The 21,418-nt window shown below is 36.1% G+C and overlaps 1 protein-coding gene across 1 annotated transcript in view; it reads right to left on the reverse strand.

Moving 5' to 3' along the window:
* Positions 1–21,418, reverse strand: part of A1CF (APOBEC1 complementation factor) — a 44,210-nt gene that overhangs the window by 4,102 nt on the left and 18,690 nt on the right. Inside the window, exons 4-9 of the mRNA XM_025042322.1 lie at positions 19,358–19,596; positions 13,950–14,114; positions 9,707–9,804; positions 5,448–5,718; positions 3,350–3,555; positions 2–60 (exon numbers count right to left, since the gene is read on the reverse strand). Of these exons, the coding sequence (XP_024898090.1) occupies positions 2–60; positions 3,350–3,555; positions 5,448–5,718; positions 9,707–9,804; positions 13,950–14,114; positions 19,358–19,596 (1,038 nt within the window). The remainder of the gene's footprint in view (position 1; positions 61–3,349; positions 3,556–5,447; positions 5,719–9,706; positions 9,805–13,949; positions 14,115–19,357; positions 19,597–21,418) is intronic.

Raw genomic sequence — 21,418 nt, forward strand, 5'->3', positions numbered from 1 at the left:
AGAGTGCAGTTGATATACTGGCAGTCCCCAGTTATTTTTCTGACAAATTTCTTCTAATATCTACAAGAGTAAAAAAATGATTTCCCTTTCAAATGTCACATTTGCATTATTTCTCCAGCTTTCAGATTTTAAACTCTGTTCTTCAGAGTTTAAGCTAATAATGAGAAGATATAAAATGCCACATGGTTTAATGACTCATTAAAATTTAATATAAACTCGATTTGAACTCTGTTTAAAATGTTAGATCTATTAATTCATAAAAATCATTTTCACACTATTTATTCTAATATGTTTTTAGTTTAGTCCATTAGCTTTAACTTTTTACCCATAGATTGATTTTATGATTTGTTCGATATATTTATTCCATTTTTTTAAAAATGATATTTCAATATTGTGTGGCGAGATTTACTCATTGTTACCTTCAACCTTCTGTTTATAATGGTTTAGAGAAAATAACCAAGAATACAGTATATTCTTATATCATATTATTTATAATAGGGTTTTAATTTCACATTTTCATAAACATAGAGTTTAAAGTTTAATGGGTTAGTATTTATTGATGAGCATTAATAGATTAGTATTGACAGTGGCAACATCTTTATAAAACATCACTTCTGGTTATTTTTACAATGAATTGATTTATAGCATCTTCCTGTATTTTTTCGTCTTATATTATTCCAAAATGAATTGTGCCTAAAGTCATAAATTTTCTTCATCCTGAAGCCAATTTTGGTGGCCTACGAGACCCAATGCTCCTAATAGACAGCCGATTCAGTAAAATGTACAAAAAAAAGGCCTAAGTCTGAAAAAATAACTCTTTGGGATAGAACGATGTCCCAGGATGAATCTATGGAGCTCATTTCATTTTTTTCTAACACTAATCCAGCTCAATAGCATAACATTTTCCAGTATGTTAAATTTGTAGATTGCTCTTGTCTTCTTTATTAACTTTTTCTTTTAATACTCTTAGTTTTGTAGCATGCTTGTCATCTACAGAGCATTCTCTAAGGTTTCTGGGAAAAAGTAAATTTCTTTACCCGGTAGATACGCTGCCTGTCTGTTTATGCCAATGGGGTAGACACATGTCAACTCTAACTTTGGTTTCTAATCCATAGTCATAGAAATTCAGGGACAAATTAAAGAACTTTTGTTAGTTGATACAGATGGTTAGTCACATATTAATATAAAGCATGACCAATTTCTAGCCTGGGTTTGATATAAAAAGCAGATATTATTACTCATGCTATATCAGCTCTTAGAACTATTATACAGAATTTATGATTATTGTGTTTTTATTTCCTTAAAAGATTTCTAAGTATCTCAGTACTTTAAGTAGGTTCCTTATTTTGGGTTTTAACCCAAGGTATATTGAATGGCTAGTTTTGTGTTTTCTGAGCAGAGCTTTATTATGACACTTATTAGATCTTATTATAATTATCTGTGTATGTGACAGTATCCTCTCACTGAAATGCCATATAATTTCCCCCAGTTTTATTGAGATATGATTGACATACATCACTGTATGAATTTCAGGTATACGGCATGATGATCTGACTTACATATATTATGAAATAATTACTGTAATAAGTTTAGTTAGCATCTATCATCTTATACAGATATAATAAAAAAGAACAAAAAAATTCCTTGTGATGAGAACTCTTAGGATTTACTCATAACAATGTTCATATGTATCATACAGTGGTATTAATGATAGCCATCATGTTGTATATCACACCCCTGGTACTTATTTATCTTATAATTAAAAGTCTGTACCTTTTGACCACCTTCCTCTCATTCCCTCTCCTCTCCCCGCAATCCACCTCTGGTAACCACAAATCTCTTTTTCTATGAGTTTGGATTTTTTAAAATTCCAATATGAGTGAGATCATACAATATTTGTCTTTCTCTGTTTGACTTATTTCACCTGGCATAATGCCCTCAAGGTCCATTCATGCTGTCTCAAATGACAGGATTTCTTCCTTTTTTAAATGTATTAACCATTTATATGTCTTTTTTGGAAAATGTCTCTTCAGGTCCTTGGCCCATTTTTTAATTGGAATATTTATTTTGTGCCATATAATTGTTGATAGCAAGGATTGTGTTATATTCACTTTTCCATCCCCAGAGCCTAGCATAATGCATGCCCAATCAATGGGTTTTGAACAAACAAATGATTGCTGTTTACCAGTCTGATAGGCATTCTTTTTTTTTTTTTTAATTGCCTGGTAGGCAATTAAACCTTAGATGAACTAATTTGTGTGTATAAGAAAACCATTAATTCAATAAAAAAATACTGACGATGAGCTTTTAGAAAACCAAGTTTTCTATTTGATCTCAACAGTAAAGCTACATCCATAAATTTAGGCTTATACCTTTGGGACGAGAATAGAGAAGTTTCCTTTAGAATACACAAACTATAGCTGTGAACAACTGGATATTGGTTATTCAGCTAACGAGTCTCTGCAGAGAGATCAGTATGCATTGCACATTCACAGGAAACAGTCTAAGGGTTAAAATGGATCCTGTTTTGTGTTATTTTTAAGCTTGTTTGATATCGAGTTTCCATATTGGAACAACTTCTATAACTTTTAAGTTTCCAATAATAAAAACCGCAACCTCATGCAGGAACCTGAAAATTTAGGACTGTGAAATAAAAGCAATAAAAATTCACCACAATGCCACTGCCCAAATATAATTACTGTAGAAGACTTAATTTGATATGAATATGGCACCTCATAGTTAATATGAGTAATGATATCACCATAGATAGTATGATGTTTTCTCTTAAATGCTGTATTTTCCAGAAAAGATGTTCTAAATGGTCTATTTCCCGTTGTGACTATTCTTCATTTGCTAACCAACCTGGCTCACACAAAATTAACATTTATTTTGAACTGAGCTTTGCTTCATATTATTTTATTTAAGGTATTGGTTGATAATTATTAATAACTCTCAGAATCTTTGCATTTTAGCAGAAGATATTTTAAGGTGCTATAATTTATAACTAAAAATAAAAAGAGCCTATAATAGAACAATGAAACTCAATATTCATCATTCTCTCACAGTATGTTATGCTAATTAGTCTCTCTCTCTCTCTCTCTCTATACACACACACTCACACACACACACACACACACACAAACACACACACACATATATACCAATGGGGTAAACACATATACATACATATATATATGTATACACACACACACGCACACATATATATGTGTATATGTATATGACCCAAAACAATACCCTAAGTCGGGATTAAGTCAAATCATTTGATGAAAAGTGAATAATGGTCTTTGGTTCAACTTAAAGAAGCCATCTCTGGAATAAGATTACCTACCTGAGGAGCAAGTTTAATTCCTTGGGGTTTTAAAGTGACAGGATTCATTGGGGTGAGTTCCATTCCAGGTAAAATATCATAGAGTTTGTCTTCTTTCTTGTCCCCTTTGACCTGGTATCCACGACCCAGGCCTGTGTATGCCAAATAGCCGCGGCCGCCCAGTCCTCTCACTCCCGCAGCCCCTACAGGTACATTCATGTAAATTTCTAGGAATGTAAGAAGGCATTAAACTGAATCAAACCACCAGAAAATCACCCTGAATCTTACTGTAATGGAAAAGTTAGCCCAAGCAACATCGATTATTGCCCTGAAGATGAGTAGAAAACTCTAGGATTCTAATGTAATGAAACTCAACACAAGTTGGGTTTTTTTTTTTTTTAAACTATCTGGAAGAAAGCGTACATACTAGCAAAGCTATCAATAAGTACACAAGCAACTTTACAGCTTTGGTTCAGAGAAAAATTTTGCAGTTTTTGTCTTCAGTTAACCTTTTGTTGACATTTTTCTGTAGAATAATAAATGTTGGGAAGGTGTTTTTTAAAACATCCTAGCATGATATGACCGCATATATTAAAATCAGTCCTGCATTTTTTGTCATTAATCAGTAAATCAGAAATAAATTCTAGCTTTCCAAATAATTCCTTTCCCACTGACCTGTTGGAAAACATTTAGAAAGCATTTTAAGTTCACCATTTTCTCTCTTATGCTCTATCAATGTGAGGAGTAAATTTCCATTGAGTTTCATTAATAGATTCCTTTTGATTTTTTTGTTTTGCTACTTTGATTTTCTACTGGTAGCATTAAGATAAAAATATTAAATTGATTATCCTTTATCCATGTATATCATTCATTGATTTCTTTCTTGTTATAAGACAGATATTTTTTTCCCTTGGAGTAGAGTTTTTTTCTTACATTACAACTGGTTGAAACATATTTAATGGATGAGTTGTTTAATGTTGGAATTTTAGATTATAAATGCATAATATTTTAGTGGCATAATTTGTCATCATATAGACTGATTATCCTGAAGGAAATTCTGATGATTTCTTTTGCACTACAATTTTGAGGGAAGTGACCATATGGAAATTTTAAGGCTGTTGAAGACTAGAGCTTTAAAATGGTCAGTTCAGTTCTCCTGAAAAATAGTAAAAGACAATAAGATAATTGTTTCCACAGTAATCTGGACATGCCCCTTTGCTTCATTGTCAAACCCAAGAATAGATTTAAATACACAGTTTATTGCTGAATTGCTTAGACTGGTGTCATATTTGGAAGACAGAGCTGGGCATTGCCACCTCCTAGCAGAACCACTCTGAAGGATCACATTAGACAGACAAACTTGTTTCTTGAAAATAAAAAAATTGCTTTTCTTATTTTTAATATTGCTTGATCTGAGCTCAGAAAACTACTTTAACATTTGGAATTCTTATAGGATTCAATAGGAAAGACTTATTGTTTGTCAGACTGAGCTTTTTTTTTTTTCCTTCTATTTGTGCTTTATTATTTATTTACCCATATCCTGAAGAAGTAAATTGATTTCCTTACTAGTGTGGCTTTTTACAAGACATTGCACATATTTCTTGAGGGAAGTAGATGAGAGCATCTCATATATCTATTAGGATCTATTTATGATAATTTGTGATTTATATATTAGGATGATGCCACTGAGTCACTATCAAATACACATGTGCTTTGACATGTTTTTGCTATTTGAGGTAATTGGTTTCCATTGGACTATTCTGCTCTTACTTGGAAGTTTATAACGTCACATATGACTGCAATATGATGGTTCAATGATAAGAGAGAAACTTACAATTGTGGACCTGAGTTTTAGTTTGCACAAATTTTATGGGTCTATGCAAAGATCAAATGTATGCAGACTCATTTGTACTATGTTGTGTCCAAGTTTTCTTAAAAACCAGTTGTAATGTGAAAAAAGATTCCTATGGAAGGAAAACTATTGATATAATATTTGATTTTTAATAAACAATTTTTCAGTCCTTTTCTCCCAGTGGACCCATCTAATTTGTCTAAGGCTATCGCAATGCAAATCATTTGAAATTATAGTTATTCTAAGGCAAGAACCAATTAGTGTTACCTCTAACAGAAGGGGCACGGATAATGGCCCTGTTGCCAAGATGTCCTTTGGTAGCTGGGAAATGAAAGCTGGGAATTGTATAGGCCTGGGGAGCATAGAAGACAGGAGCTCCAAGGTACGTTGTAGTGGGATCATAAACATGGCCCAAAGAATAGGTATATTCTCCTTGCAGCATGGTGCCCCTTCCACCTGTGCCTCGGGTATACCTAACATAACTGTCCTTGTCCACTGGTTTGGCTAGAGTCACTTCAATAGGGGAACCATCCAGCACCTGTTGTAGAGAGCCAGGAAAAAAACAACACATGAAGATATGAAGACAACCAAGTGTGAGTGAGCCCTTGTAATGCACCTCCTTCTGTATTAGCCTATTTGCTATGTGTACTGGCTGTTTCAATTATATGTATCTTATCTCTTTATGAATTGGTGTTTGTGTGCCAGAGAAATTTTCCCTGAATGGTTTTGTGGATAAGTGGACTATAAGCTACCAACAATTTTGACAGTGACAAATTGGCCACCATCCATTAATGTAGATAGAGAATTATGTACTATTTTTAATGTGATATATGCTTTAAATTTCATATTTATAGAATATATAATTCTAAGACATTTTAGGTTAATAATGAGTGGAATATAATCTCTACTACCTAGCAAAGTACAATGAAGGTGAAAGGAAACCAGTAAAGAGATCTTATCAATTATTAATATCTTTACATGGGCAGCCCAGTTAGGCATTTCTGGCTGCTAGCCAGCTAAATGTCCTGTTCCTTAGAGCAGCTTCACAATAAGTAAGTTTTCACTGAGAAAGGGGAGAGGCTTAAAATGTGGCTCTACTCAAAGAAGAGGCATCTATGAGGCTATGACATTGTCCCCCACAGGTACTTTTTGTGAAGCAACCTTTTGATCTGCTGAACAGTTGGGAACTAGCAGACATGGGTAATGGGGACAGTGCTGAGATTTTTCAAGTCAATCATGCCTTAAAACTAGTTCTCAAGAATTATTGAAGTGGTTCGATTCTGACACCAGTTTTTGATCTTGCAAACAGTTCCAGATGTTGAAGATAATAGCTGTATGTGACTCACTTCTGTGTAATGTTTACATACAGAAGAGACAAAGATGGCTTTCAACAAATACTGGGTAGATTAATGTATTTCTTATCAAGGGACCAAGTGTAGTGAGAAAGCACTTATGGCTTCTTTCAAATAAGAGTATGAAGAGCCTCTATTTAATATAAAGAAGCAATATAAAGTATACCTGCAAAAATTCCCTTTCACAGCAGCTGAGTGTACAGCTTGGATCACTGATGTCTGCTGGGCAAAGCTTATGCTTCATAGTCATCCTGACCATTTTGTTCAGCCTCTGGGGCAACTTGTCCCTAATTCTATGTATCTATCCTACCTTTTTGTAGCAAGAGCCAGTATGAAATGTGTTAGCTGGAACACACTGAGAGAATCTAGTGATAGTAAACTGTCTCATATTGATGTTGATATAATTAGAAGAAATAGACTTGGGATATTGAAGGAATGGGTGAACTTAGATATAAAATTCTTTATATCTTCAGTCCTGTCATAAAGAAGACGAGCGACCCAAATAGGTCTCTGTCAATAGGCACTTCCATATCAAGAGACACTGTTAATGGAATGATTCTTTATTGCAAAGTCAGATTTCTTATTGTAATAGATTTTGTTCTGCACTCCTCTGCCACTCCAATAGTGTTTTAAACTCAGTATTGTATTTTCGTTATTTAGTTTAGACATTTCGAGAGCTAGGAGGATATCTGATTAGTCTGTATACCCCAAGCCCAGCAAAATTTCTTGCACATCATAGATGTCCACACATATTAATGGAGTAAATGAATAATCACATCCAAAGCTCAATTCATTATCTTTCTCTTCAAATATGTTTCCTTTTCTGGCTTCATTAAAGTATTGTCCTAGTTTCCCATATTGAAAACCTATAATGACTCATCTACCTTTCTCATGCCTATATCTACCCAGTTCCTGGGACCTTTGGATTCACCCCCACAGTCCTGTGTAGAGCTCTCATCTACATTCCATTCCCACCCTAGTTCAAGCCCTTATTATTCCCATTTGGATGACTGTAATAGCTTTTTACATCTCTCTTCCTATTCTATAAAATTTCAACTCCTAGTAGGTTAAGTTCTCTAAGTTGTAAATATGATCATTACTCTACTGCACAAAACACTTCAGTCTCATTGTGTCTAACAAATTAAATATAAATATCCATATACATATTCAGAAGCCTTTATGGTTCCAAGGCAAGTTTACTTTTGATTTTCCCATATCACATTATATTTAAATAGTTATAATATTTAATGTATATTTAATAATAATATTGAATATATATTTAATTACATAATTTATGTATATATTACTATAAAAATATCTAGCTGTAAATATAAGTAGCTTTAAAATTTTGAAAAATTTGAATATTTCCAATTGTAATTATTCCAATTTTTTGATTATTTATAATCATAAATAAGCATTTAATTCAATAATCATATAATAAATAATCATAAATTAGCATTTAATTCATGATTATCCCTTTCAGCAATCATTATGTATACTTGGGAATGTTTCTAAATTGAATATGTCTAACCTGCAAATTATTTTCAGAGGAGCAACATTTTTATGATATTAACTGTAATACTCAATGATGATGAAATAACGTTTTACTTCATAGACATGTATTTAAATCATTAATTTTTGCTTTGCAGTTTTCTTTTTGCATTTTGAAGTTAGTGCTTTTTTTTCTCAGGACTTAAACATTTCTGCAGGTCCTGGAGGAGCTCTTATACCTAGGCCCCGCTGTGTCTGAAGGGCCTAGGCTGGGAGATTCTCCGTTTGTTCTCCAGATATACTCCCTACCAGTCTTCAGCCTCTCTGCCCTGGGAGGGCGCTCTATGTAGAGTCCTATTCAGGGCTCCCGGGCTCCTGGATTGTGATTTGATCTGGCCAATGGGAAGCACTGGGGGAAGTTGGAGAGAAAGAAAACAGAGTTTGGGCCATTCCTTCTGGCTCACTCTCTGAGAGGTTATGTTGACCTGGATGTGTCCCTCGACCAAAGATCACTACTTCTCTCAAAGAGACTTGCTCTATATGACCCTCTCTCCTTTATGTTTCCCATTACTTCTCCAGCTCCTCATCTCTGACTCCAGGAGTGCCATGAGCCCGAGGGTTCTGCACTATCTCTTTTGATCCCTGATGCCATACTCATACTTTTGTAATTAGTCTCTTTGCCCTCTGTCTCCTGTTGGGAATGACTGCTGCATAGCCTAAGAGGTCACATAGCCCTATGTGCATTATGTTATAACCACAATGATCTACTTATACTGTTCTCCAGTAATATGTGACTCTTTTCAAATTCTCTGCCTCCAAAGTTGCCTCTCTTTCCATGTGTTTCTCTCTCTCTCTTTCTTTCTTTTTTTTTTTTAATTTGGCCCAACTTTTATGGCTACTCTTAGTTATCTTCTCATATCCAGGAAGATTTTCTGATTCTTCGGGAGCCATTTCTTCTTCCTTTGGACATGCTCACTATTTTTAATTTTTTTAAAAATGAAACTTATCTGTACTTTGCAAAGGAGTTTGTTTACCTGTCTTACTCTTTCTGCAAAGTTTTAGCTGATAACCATCTTTGGTTTGATTCTTTTTGTATTCCAGACATTATTTTGCATGATAAGTGGTCTATGAAAGTACTTTAATGTTTATTGAATTTGTAAGTAAGTGCTATATTGGTTTCTACACACAAATTAGAAGTAAGGACATAGAAGTTTTCCACCGGAACTTACTCTTGGCAAGATGAAGAGGTTTTAAGCCTTCTAGAGTTGAAGATCGAACTCTGAAGGGCAGAATCATAACAGCTACCTTGACATTTTTATCTGATCATTAGCCTCTAAAACACTGCACTAGAAAGGTGATAATCTCTTTGAAGTAATGATTAAATATTGGAATGGGGAAAAACAGCTTGAAATAATCTACCACAATCCCCTCTTCCTAAGGAAATTGAGGGCCAATGACTTGTTGAAATCAGCCAAAATTAGAGATAGAGTTGGACATACAAGCCCCATCTTCAATGTACTTTTCCATCACTTCTCTTTTGTTAATCTTAAATAGATTGAGGCAGCCATGTCAGAGATGGAGAAAGCCTGAGTGAGATAGATTTATAGGATTGTTCTTTTGAATAAAATTTCCACACCAAACTTTGATGGAATCCATATATATCTTTTCTTTGTCTGACATTACCTTTCCGTTTAAAGCTTTCATAGCCTCAACTGCGTCTTCTCGGTTATTGAAGTGCACGAAAGCATAGTCTCGGATTTTCTTCACCCTCTCCACAGCACCTGTAAATAGAGTGGAAGTATTATTAAAATGTTGTTAAATAATAATGTTTCTTACTCAATTTAAAAAATAAAACTTTTGCCTAGAGTGACATTAAAATGGAAACTTGTTTAACATTAACTTGTTAGCAATTTAGCATGCCAATTATCCTCTTTTAGTTATTCTCACTTGGGTATATCTTGAGAGACCAGGTTTTCTTCTCCTATGCTTAGTTTCTAGAGAAAAATACAGTATGGAATCCTATGCTAGGGAGGATCAAAAGAAGAGACAGTTTCTCCTTTCTTCCTCCCCCTATTAAAGTTCAGTTATCCTCTTACATCCAATTGTCAGAAAACAATTAGAGTTTCTATTCTACCACATGGTTCAGTGGTTATTCCTTTGGAATACCGATAGTGCTGTAATATAAGGATAATTTAAAAACACTGAAGTCTTTCTCTTCTCTCTTTCCTCAGCATATAATCCTTGACTTCTGATGACAATGGTTGTATAGAGTAAAATTATCTCTCCAGGCTGAGAAAATAAAAGTATCTGAGACCATGAAGCATGGGATATGTAATTAACTGAACTTCCAACAACCTCTCTTTTTTTCTTCACTATCAGGTGGGGTAATTTTTGTGACTCCACTCCATGGCTTGTCTTGGTAATTGAGAAGTAAGAGGGGGGCCGTGAGGACTTTTACCCTTCCCGTCTTTGCTCTATTCATTTTGTAGTGCTGTCCTCCTTCTAGGCTATCCTAGACTGTTAGCACCCTAAGAACAGGCTCTGCTTCAGAGGCACCTTGGTATAGTCTTTACTCAGTTTCTACCTTGTGCCTTATACTCAGGGGCCGCTCAGTAAATATACATGGACTGAGCAAATACTATCAGTCAGTTCACATTCCAACTTCTATCATCCACACTAGCTGAATTTCAGATGATAATGGATTTAGGTGTTCTCAAATTCACCTTGTAGATGTTGAAATCGGCTTGCATTTTTGAGCAATAATGTCCGCCTGCACCTGTTTTAGGAAATCTTGATATAGGAAAATTTAGCCTCATAAAACAGACAAATTAGAAAGTAAGAGTCGGGATCATAAAAGCTGGTTTTCTCTACAATAGTATCCACTACATGGCTTATTTTAATGTATTCCTTCCTTAGTGTATTGGAGTTTATTTATTGATTGATCACCATTTGGCAGACAGTGAGGCAATAAAATATCAGTGATAATCCATTAGCAATGATAAGAAAGATTCTTTGAAATTATAATACAGGGAATTGGAAAAATATTACTATGGTCATTATCAATTTGTCAGCAGACATCAGTTACCTGAAGAGAAACACAACTACAATCCAAAGTAAAGATTATTAGAGGGCCATGCTTCTCAAAGTGTGTTCCTCAGACCCTAATATCAGCTTCAGAGAGAAACTTAATAGAAATGCAAATGCTTGGGCCCTTCCCAGACCTACTGAATCAAAAGCTCCAGGGTGGGGCTAGCAATTTCTTTTTAATGAGCCCTCCAGGTGATTCTGATGTTAAACTGTTTTAGGAAAATCAGATTTTATAGAATGACTATAATTAGAATTTTGGCAGATACTGAACTTATTTTCAGGTCCCAGTTTCTGTTCTGATTGTCATTTTGTTTCTCTGACTGACAATATACTATTTTCAGGTTAATCAGAGTTAAAATAATACATGGTCAAATATTTGTTGGGAATAAAATGTTCTAGATAAGTATAAATACATCCTTTCCACTAGAAGAAAGCTAGTTAGCTCTGAATTTTTCTTCTCAATACAGCAAAGTCTGCAAGTCATCCATCCTCTGCAATCATATTTTTTGCGGAGTGCCAAGAAGCCATACGTTACTATAGAGCTGTGAGAGTTGTGCCTCTAGTCTGAGGAATAAGAGAGAGAGAAAGAGAGAGAGAGAGAGAGAAATACATTTGATCTAGCATTTCTTATTTTCATATAATTGATAGGGCCTGGGATTGTCTCTCTTCAACATGCAGGCCGGAAAAACCAATAACCAGTAACTATCAAAGGCAGAAGACTTTTAGTATTTTCTCATTTCCAGCCCTCATACACACACACACACACAAATAACATTTTATTTAGATAAAAAATTATAAGTGTTATTCACTCAGAGGAAGAAAGTTAACACAAAACTGAGGGTGGTAGTGAAGCAATATTTGTACACGGACATGTCAGTTCCTATGCTCACAAATGCATCAACTTTCAGATCTTAGCTGACATGTCACTTTTCCTAAATATGAGTCTTCTCTGCACCACAAAAGTAGACTGTCATTCCTGTTATTTTTCTGGAGCATCTTAAACTCCTTCCACGTATACAAAACACCTATTAGCCCCTCCTGCAGTGCCCGGCATATAGAAGCTACTAAAGTAATGAGTTGATAAAAAGTGAGTGAATGAAATAAGGATGAGGGGCGAGGGGTGGCTGTAGTCATAGAGTTGTTTAGAACATTCGCTTAACCAGACTTGGATTCAAATCTGGAATTTGCCACTTGCTAGCTGTATGACCCTAGACAAGTTACTTAATTGCTCTGGGTCCTAGTTTTCTTATCTCGAAAATAATGGAAGTAATAAAGTAACCTACATCATAGGGTTGTTGTGATAAATAAATGACACATGCTGTGAAAGTGCCCACCAACAATGCCTGGCACATAGGCAGTTAATCATTTGCAGATGCTATATTAGTAATGGATTCATAGCTGGTGATATGACACCACACCGTATACTAAAATGGCAGGGAAGGCAGAGTCCTGAATACTGGAAATAGACAAATCTCTGGCAAATCTTTAAAAAGGGAGAAATAACATCCTTACTAATTAACTTTGGAATGAATCATCAGCTTATTCTGTTACACCTGACACAGCACCCAGAGTTGGAAACAGGCAAAATGACTATGTGAAGTGAATATTCTCAGGCAGTTTTAACATGATGGCAACATGGCCCATGATTAGAAATCTCCTAGAGTTCTTGCTTAGAGACAGAAAAATTCTCATTTATGGAAAGGTGTTACCACAGTGATAAACTTAGGTAGGGGTGTGTTCTAAGATACACTAATCCCACAAGGTGGCTTGCCAAAAAATGGGATCCATGGTCCATATATATGGGAGATCTGGCATCCTTCATCTCTTCTTTTGAAGAAGTTCTAAGAATATTAGAATGTTAAGGACTCTGATAAGTTCCATGGTAAAAAAAAAAAAAAAATCTCGTGTTTATAAACTTATTTGACCATAGACCTTTTTTATCAGTAACATCTGCTAACAGTTTATAGAATTAATGTTTTGCAGAACTGGCTTTAGGAAATGCTTGTTTGGACATTGTTTCTTGAAATGCTTTACCTGTTTCAGTGCCATACTTCCAATATGAGCAAAAAAGAGATGGAAACTCAATCTCATGGCTTAAAATTGATATTGAAAGTATTGACAAGATGAGCAGCAACTAGTTATCCCCATCCACCTTCCTTCTATTCCTTTTCCTTACTCTTCACCCAAATGAATTTCCCAGAATTAACTGTTACCTCTTTACTTATGTACCTAAAGTCACAATCATATTCCATTAGACCAGTGATTCCCAACTGGGGGAACTTTCGTCCTCCAGGGTACATTTGGCAATGTATGGAGACATTTTTGGTTACTACATCTTGGAAGTTGCTACTGGCATCTAATGGGTGGAAGCCTAGGATCTGCTAAACATCCTATAATGCACAGGACAGTCCCCTACAACCAAGGATTATTTGGTCCTCAAGAATACTGCAGTTGGGAAACCTGCATTAGTTTATAGGTATGACCATATATTCATTAAAACAGTAAATGTTTATTGAGCATCTACTATGTTCCAGGCACAAGAATAGGGGCTAGAGAGACAACAAGAGCAAAAAGAATTCATGGAATTTATAGTTTAGTGAAAGAAATATGTATTTATTAAGTAATCACACAGATAAATGTAAAATAATATTGATAAATGTTATAGGACCATATGTCCCTATTTTCTAACCCACAGACAGGAATATAGCTTTAGTGGTCTGCATGCAATTATGAGAATGATAAATGAAAGCTATCTTATTTAAAGTTATGGGGAGTCATCTTAAGTATAAGTGTTTTTAAAGTGTGTTTTAAAAAAGTAATCTTTTATGGCATGTCCTACCTGGTTTAATATTGTTGAATTCTTTTTCAATCATCTCTTCAGAGGTAGATAGCATTAAGTTTCTCACATATAGGATTTTCACTGAAGACATTGTGTCTTCATCAACTTCTACTTCTGGTTCTGCCCAGTCTACTGCAATAGGGTGTCCCCATAATTGAATTCTTCCTGTTGAAAAGGATCACAAGTATGATTAATTATATAGAAATCAGAACAACATTGTCTCAGTTCATATTGATGGCCTTTTAAATTGAAATGACCCTTGAGATCTTGATTGAACAAGAAGAGCAATATTAAAAGAGGTGATTATTGATTTTAAGAGACATTCCAAATAAATGTAAGAGCTGGCTAGAAGGGAGATCTGTATGACAAGTGGCTTATTATAATGATTAAGTATAAAGGAAACTAGGATGTGGTTTGAAATGGAACAGAAATGAGACAGCAGTGGGCACGTTTTGGTTTTAGAACAGCTCCCACAGGGTGAAGGGGAGTCATTGAAAGTGAGATGGTAAAAGGAGAGAAAGGAAAATAAACGATTTAGGGCTCAGACATAGAGTCTGACTTCATGAAACATTAGAAAGATCAGTAGGAAGTATGTCTGCTACTGCTGGAATCTGTGCGATCAGGTGCCACCACTGAGCACCCCATAATGGTGCATGGGTGAGGGTGAGTAGGGCTTGGACACTTCTAGTTTGTTCTCTGTCCCTTTCACTTGGTCAGTGTTACGATCGACTGTGTTCCCTCCCAGCTCTCTCTCTCTTTCAGAACATGAACGACTCAGGAATCTGGAGGGAAAAAATTTTTTTTAATCCAAATTAAGAAGACAAAGAGCAATGGAAGAATCTATAATGAGAAACTAAACTCTTCTTAAAAGGTTAGTTATTATCCATGACTACATATATCCTGTTTTCCTATAATTGCAATTTATTGAGTGTCTTTCACTATACTGTTTCCCATATGCTATCTCAGTTCCTTCTCACAGTAACGCTGTGGAGAGGGGAATGACTTTCTCAATTTTACAGAAGAGGAAATGAGCTTTCAAGAGGAAAACTTGCCCAGATCTGTTTCAATTCTCCACTGCTCCTCTGTCATTTGTTACTCAGCCCCTGTATCCCTATCCAGCACAGATCCATGCTGAATTAATGAGAGGCAGGTGAAGGTCACCTCAATTTCAAATTTGATTTAAAAATCTTGTTTGTTTTTTATTAGTTGTTTTGGAACAAGGTATATCCTGGAAGCAATAAAAGGTTTGAGGGAACAAAATCAGAATTTCTCAGTATTGGTAAGGGTTTAGTTGTTTAATTATTACACATGAGAAGCAAAATTTTCAATCAAAATTCATCTTTTTATTCTTTGAAAAGTAGTCAGTGAAAGCATCTGTGGCATTGACATTCTAAAACCCAAAGAATAGACACCTCCTAATGAATTAGCTGGTCCTGGAGACACTGGCTTATGCTCTCCCAGCCAGCTGGTACGGTGTTATGCATTGCTTCCCACAGGACAGTTCTTCATTACTTTCTTCCTTCCCCTTTTCCCCTCCTCTTCTCTTCCACTTCCATGGTTTACATAGACTTTGCTATTTGTCTTATCCCAAGACCCCTATGGCTGCCAGGTGACTCTGGTTTCTGTAGCTGAGTGGTTCTTAACCTTTGCTCTACATTAGAAGAGTTTTAAAAAATGGTAAAACCTGGGTTCCACGTCAGTGGTGTGCTGGAAGCAGTTCCTATCCACTTGTAAGAATAGACCACTAAATTTTCAGAATTTTGTCAGCCAGTTGACATCAACTTGGTAGCTTGAAATCAGCCACAGTGAGAGTGTTAATACCATTGAAATAGGCAGATGCTACAAATCAGGGCTTTTGATTTTCCCCTGTGAGTTGGCTGCTGAAGATTGACCAGCTCATCACTGACCCTTGTGCACTCCTTCCTAATTCTTATGTAAGTGGTCTGGGCCTCAGGACTCTTAAGCACCTCAGTTCATCCTAACATGCAGCCAAGGTTGAGAACCACTGTTTTGCACACTGGGTTTTGCCTCCCCAGCTTGGGACCATGGTAAGTCATCCATGGGCCTGAAGATCTATCTGCAAAAGAATAAAGTGGGGAGAAGTGAGAGGAGGTGTGGGAAGCAGTGATTTCCACAAACATTTCTGTGGAAGTCGGTGTTGCAGAGTGATTTAGGAACAGGCTTTGAAGTCAGACATGTTCAAATATCAGATCGGTGATCCTAGTTAGGAAACATAACTTTTCTAAACATTAATTTCCTCATCCTGTAAAACTGGGAGAATAAAAGTACCTACTTACTAGGTTTGTTTCAAAGACAGAAGATTATAAAATATAAGGGACTTAGTTTATCACTTTTAAATGAAAAGGCAATTCTGCACTCTCCTCTTGATTGTCTATCATGGGCTGCAAATCTGAATCACCTGAGGAGGTTTGGGCAGTGGTATTGTTTCAAACATCCTCAGGTGATTCAGATTTGCAGCCCACAATGGGCAATCATTGTATTAGATGACCCATTCTCAGTTCTCAGTCTTGCAGTCTCAGGAGCAGTTATAAATGCAAATGATCAGACTATTGAGTCAGGAAGGTGATGCTCAGCAAGGGGCTTCAGCAAGCCCTCTGGGTGATTCTGATGCAGGCTAACATTGAACAAAACTGTTATCACTTTTTCCCAGAGCATCTTCAGTATTCTTTGATAGCTTCTGAGTTGGATACAACAACTTTGTTCCAGGCACACCTCAGCCAAGATGCATTTGTCAGGAGAGCTGCTACTATTAACAGAGGAGGTAGGTGGCTGGGGAGCCAAGATATCACTTTAGACAACAATTTTCTTTCTGTCTCCAAGTCTGGATCAATTAAGAAGGAAAAGCTTCTTGTGGGCCTTGTTTATGTTTCTTAAAGACCTCCTCATTCTTTAAAACTAGGCTGTCTAGAGGATGGCCAATTACCGAATTACTTTGTTGTTGAATTTACAGCGTGGTAATAGGTGGAGTGTCCAAATGGGTAACAGATTTTACTCTCAGGCTTCTGTAGAAATGAAACTGTTTGATTAGGCTGGCTTATTCACCAGTGTGCCTCATCTTGTAAGCCTGTTGATGAAGCAGTCTGACTAAAATCCAGTGGAATTAAACTCAACTCAGCCATCTTAAAGGGCCACGGGCAAGGGGTGCTGCCTCGGATCATGATTAAGACAGTGGATGAAGAGAGTGAGGTAGTATCTATATTGCTGGATCTTGGACAGAGAATCCAGAGAGAAAAGTCAGGATCTTAAGTGGAGGCATAACAAAGTGCTTGAGGATTTCTGAAGTCCAGCTGCTCAGCCCTGTCTGACCTAGTCAGCTTGAGTCAGGTAAAGGCAGAAGTTCTTTGGGTCAATCTGCTGGTTTTTTGTTTTGTATTGAATTGTAGTGTAGTGTATTGTATTGTTTTTATTTTTTATTTTATTTTATTATTTTTTTGAAGAGAGGGGAAGCTGATGAGAAGTTCTGATTCCCTAGAAACACTGATTGGCCCCTAAAAAGTATCTTTCTCCCATCTGGACTTTCACTGTTATGTTCCCCCCCACCAAAAAAATAATCATTTTGCATATCTGTTTTTACAGATAATGAAGGAAGAATGTAATTAATGTAGGCTGGAATAGTGGCAGCTGGTTTCTCAAGAAAGTGGTGGCTGAACTGGGGCTTTGAGAACTGTGAATCAGCAAGGAGCTCTGGGGAGGGGATATGACATTAGGAATAAAGGAAACAGAAATTAGCATGATGTTGTCTAGGACATTGAGGAGTTTGTCCTGATAAAAAGGAGCATTTTTATTAGGAATGGAAGGTAGCAAATATGGTTGTAAAGGACTGCGGCTATGAATGGAAGGCCTTGAATGGCGAGCTCAGGTTTACTCTGTATCTTATATGCAGCAAGGAGTTGGTGAATATTTTTGAACTGCTGATTGAGTGACACCATTCAGCCAATCAACAGACAGAGATTGAATTCCTACTATTTGCAAGAATTTATTGAAAGTGTAACATGATACTTTGGGAACACTAATCTCATGGTAATGTTCAGGATGGAGTAGGCAGAGGTGGAGGTGTATCAGAGAGAGAGCAGACCTGCAAGAATAATTAGGAGACCTTGAAACAATCTAAGGTTGTGAATATCTGTGTTTAGATTATTATGGTGGTCTGAGAACAGAAAGGATATGAGGGATTTCAGTGGCACAATCGCTGCTGCTGAAGAAGAGAGAAGAGTTGAAGAGAATATCAAAATATTAAGTTTAGATCACTGAGAGGTTAGGTGTCTTCCACAAGAAGCCTTAGTGATTCTATGCACCTGTGAGTCAGGTGACTGGACTGCTGGGTAGTGAAGAAGTAATGAATGGAAACTTTAACATTAAAAATATGCACCTCTCTAAAAGATTCAGCAATTTGGGGGGCTATCTCATATTTTTTCACTTTAAGCTGCCTTTATGAAAACATTATTAAAAAATCTTCCCCAAGCTCAGAAGTCATCTTACAATTATGAAAATTTCTAGAGGGCTAATCCTACTATTTGTTTTGTTTTTAAGAATGTGTATGAGGGCAAGATAAATCCAAGTGTTTTTGTTGTTTTGTTTTCAATTTTGTTGTTTTGTTTTCAATGGTGGCTCTTCCATAATATTCATGAGAAGAGTTGATTCCAATGTGTCCAGTCTGTCATTCTCGAAATTCTCTTATCACTTAATAATCATTTTAACACCTTACTGTGTGTTAATTTTAGCGAACATTTTAGGACTTTCAACAATTTTCCTACGTTTATCTAACCGAGGCAGTGTCTTGGTGTGGAGATTTTTAAACTCAGGAATTAATGGTTATTGCCCAAACGGGACCTTCCCTGTGGTTGTAGCACCTAACAAAGGTGCCTTTCTATGGAGAGCTATTAGTTTTATTCCCCAAAGTTAGAAGGAAATTAATAGACACTAGGGAGTCATAATAAAAGCATATTACTTAATTGTCATGGGGTTAATGTATCACTTGCAGATTCATTATTTTTACACTGTAACGGATAATATACCCTATTTCTAATAAGCCTGATAAAATCTATATATTTACAAATATTGAGTGATATATTTAATTTTAAGAAAATTCTTCATTTAAAGAATTCATGATAAGGTTGCTGTAGTTTAAAGTCCTAAATTTCTCCAGTGTGTGTGAATTAGACTTAATACATAGAATGAACATTTTTCTGAACTTACTTTGTAAAACTTCAGGAAACTGAATTTACTATGAGATAAGAAGGATGAATAGTTTAAAACATAACCAAAGAGAGAGGGCAAAAAATCTCCAGCACAACAAAAAGTATTTGTTTCCCTCGCTAGGGAACACAGCAGCCTGAGGCAGGAAGGTGGAGTAGGGAGGACTCAGTTTTAAGCAGGTGTTTGCTAACCTGGTAGAAGTTTCCTCCGGGCCATGGCGGCTGCCCGATGACTCTCATACTCCACAAAGGCGAAGCCTCGGTTTTTGGTTTTATCTGCAGCGCTTGGGTAGACAATGACATCTACAACTCCTTCGGTGACCTTTTTCATCTCTGATAAGATTTCTTCTCTTTTTTTGGTTTTTGGAATTCCCCCAACAAACAATCGGCAGTTGTCCACACTGGCACAAACCCCTAAGAGACGCCCATTTCTGCAAAAAGAGCAGACATTTGATTGATGGGAATCCGTGTGTGATTAAGGTTTAAGACAGAAGTTGAAAACATATGGCCTTGGACCTGATATGGCCTATAGTGGTTGGATGTTTGGTCTTTATAGTGATTAAACTATTTTTGGAGAGTTGCAGGTGCTTTTGAGAAGTTGGAAAATATGTCAACTTTTGCTCTACATTTTTAAAGAGAAAAAAAGTATGAAGCTGAGTAGTATCTTCTGTCTTTAGATTAGATGTGGATTTGCCAATTGTTGTCAATTCTCACCACTCCCTAATATATCCCCAAAGCTGATGAGTTTACTCCTGGCTGATATTACTCATGTCGCCTGCCTGGCCCTGGAGGTATTTGAGTTTGTAACCCCTGATGCTCCCTTTCTTTTCCAGCCAAATACAGAAGCTATCCTGGCATGATTGTTATTAAAAATAGTCCCTTATGCGTGGACAGATTTTTACATATTATTTTATTTGACCTCCACAAAGAACGTGTAAGAAGGCAGAGGAAGTTTTTATTTCCATTTTACAGATAAAGAATTTAAGACTCCAAGAAATTAAGTCACTTGCTTAAGATTTTAAGGATTTTAAGGGATGAAACTGGCCTCCAGAATCTCAGTTCCGTCACTGTTTCATTCACTGAATAGTGTTGTGTAACGGCAAGCTGAAGTACACCTTTACTGGCAGAGTGCGGATCGATTAAACCTTTCTGGGGACACTTGGCGAAATGTACCAAGAGTCTTAAGTGCGTATGACCTTTGACCAAAAAATGTCCTTTCTGAAAGTGACCTTAGGGGACAGATGAGCACCAAGATTTAAGTATAAGAATATTTATTGTTATTTAAAATAGTCTGCCTCCAAATTGGAAATGAACAAAATATCCCAACATACAGGATGAATTTAATGGAGCTCAGCTGAGATGTTATTAACTTTGGGGCTAAACATTTCCTCATTGTATACTGTAGTGTGTTTGTCACTACAAAGTTTGTAGTGTGTAGTGGTTCCTGCCCACTACATGCCAGTAGCTACCCGTTAGGTCATTGCAAAATGCCTCCTCATTTTTCTGAATGTCCCCTATGGTGGGCATTATTGCTGCTGGCTGAGAATCACTGGTAAATAAAAAACAAGCATTTATACTATAGAATTCACACTATAGAATGCTCTACAGTCATTGAACAAAGTAATGTAAAAGCATGTTTATTGGTTATAAAAAATACAGTTCACAATATGCTGCTGGGTTAAAAAATGGCAACAAAATAAGTGAGAAGGCTATTTTGATTAAAACTATAGAAAATCTAGAAAGACAATCAACAAAGTGATTGTCTTTGGGCAATGGGGTTATGGAGGAATTATTTAACTTTTATTGCTTTGTGGTTTTTGTTATTTTTTATGTGTTGCGTATTAGACTGTGTGACTTTTGTAATAACACGAAGTTATTAAAAATGGGTAAAGTTCCCTTAACAGATATCACTTGTTTGTCATGAATGAAAGCATTGAGTCAGGTGAGTGGGAGACTGCTGATTTCTTGGAACTAGTGGCCATGGTTGGGCCACTGTCCAAGTTGCCTACTATGCTTTTCTGTAGAACCAACGACCATATATCAGATCTGTGACAGGTCCATCTCAGTCTGGTGATCCCTTGCTCTAGGAATGTGGTTTTTTTTTTTTTTTTTTGGAGGAAGAGGGAAGGGTTGATATACTAATCTTTCGAGTTTTTTTTTTTTACCTTTATTAAAAAAAAACAAACTATTGTATTCCAAGATATTATTTATGTAGAACTTAAATTATTTTGATAGGGCTGGTTGGGGACCAGT

Source organism: Pteropus alecto, unplaced genomic scaffold (genome assembly GCF_000325575.1).
Source record: "Pteropus alecto unplaced genomic scaffold, ASM32557v1 scaffold88, whole genome shotgun sequence".
NCBI classification, from domain to species: Eukaryota; Metazoa; Chordata; class Mammalia; order Chiroptera; family Pteropodidae; genus Pteropus; species Pteropus alecto.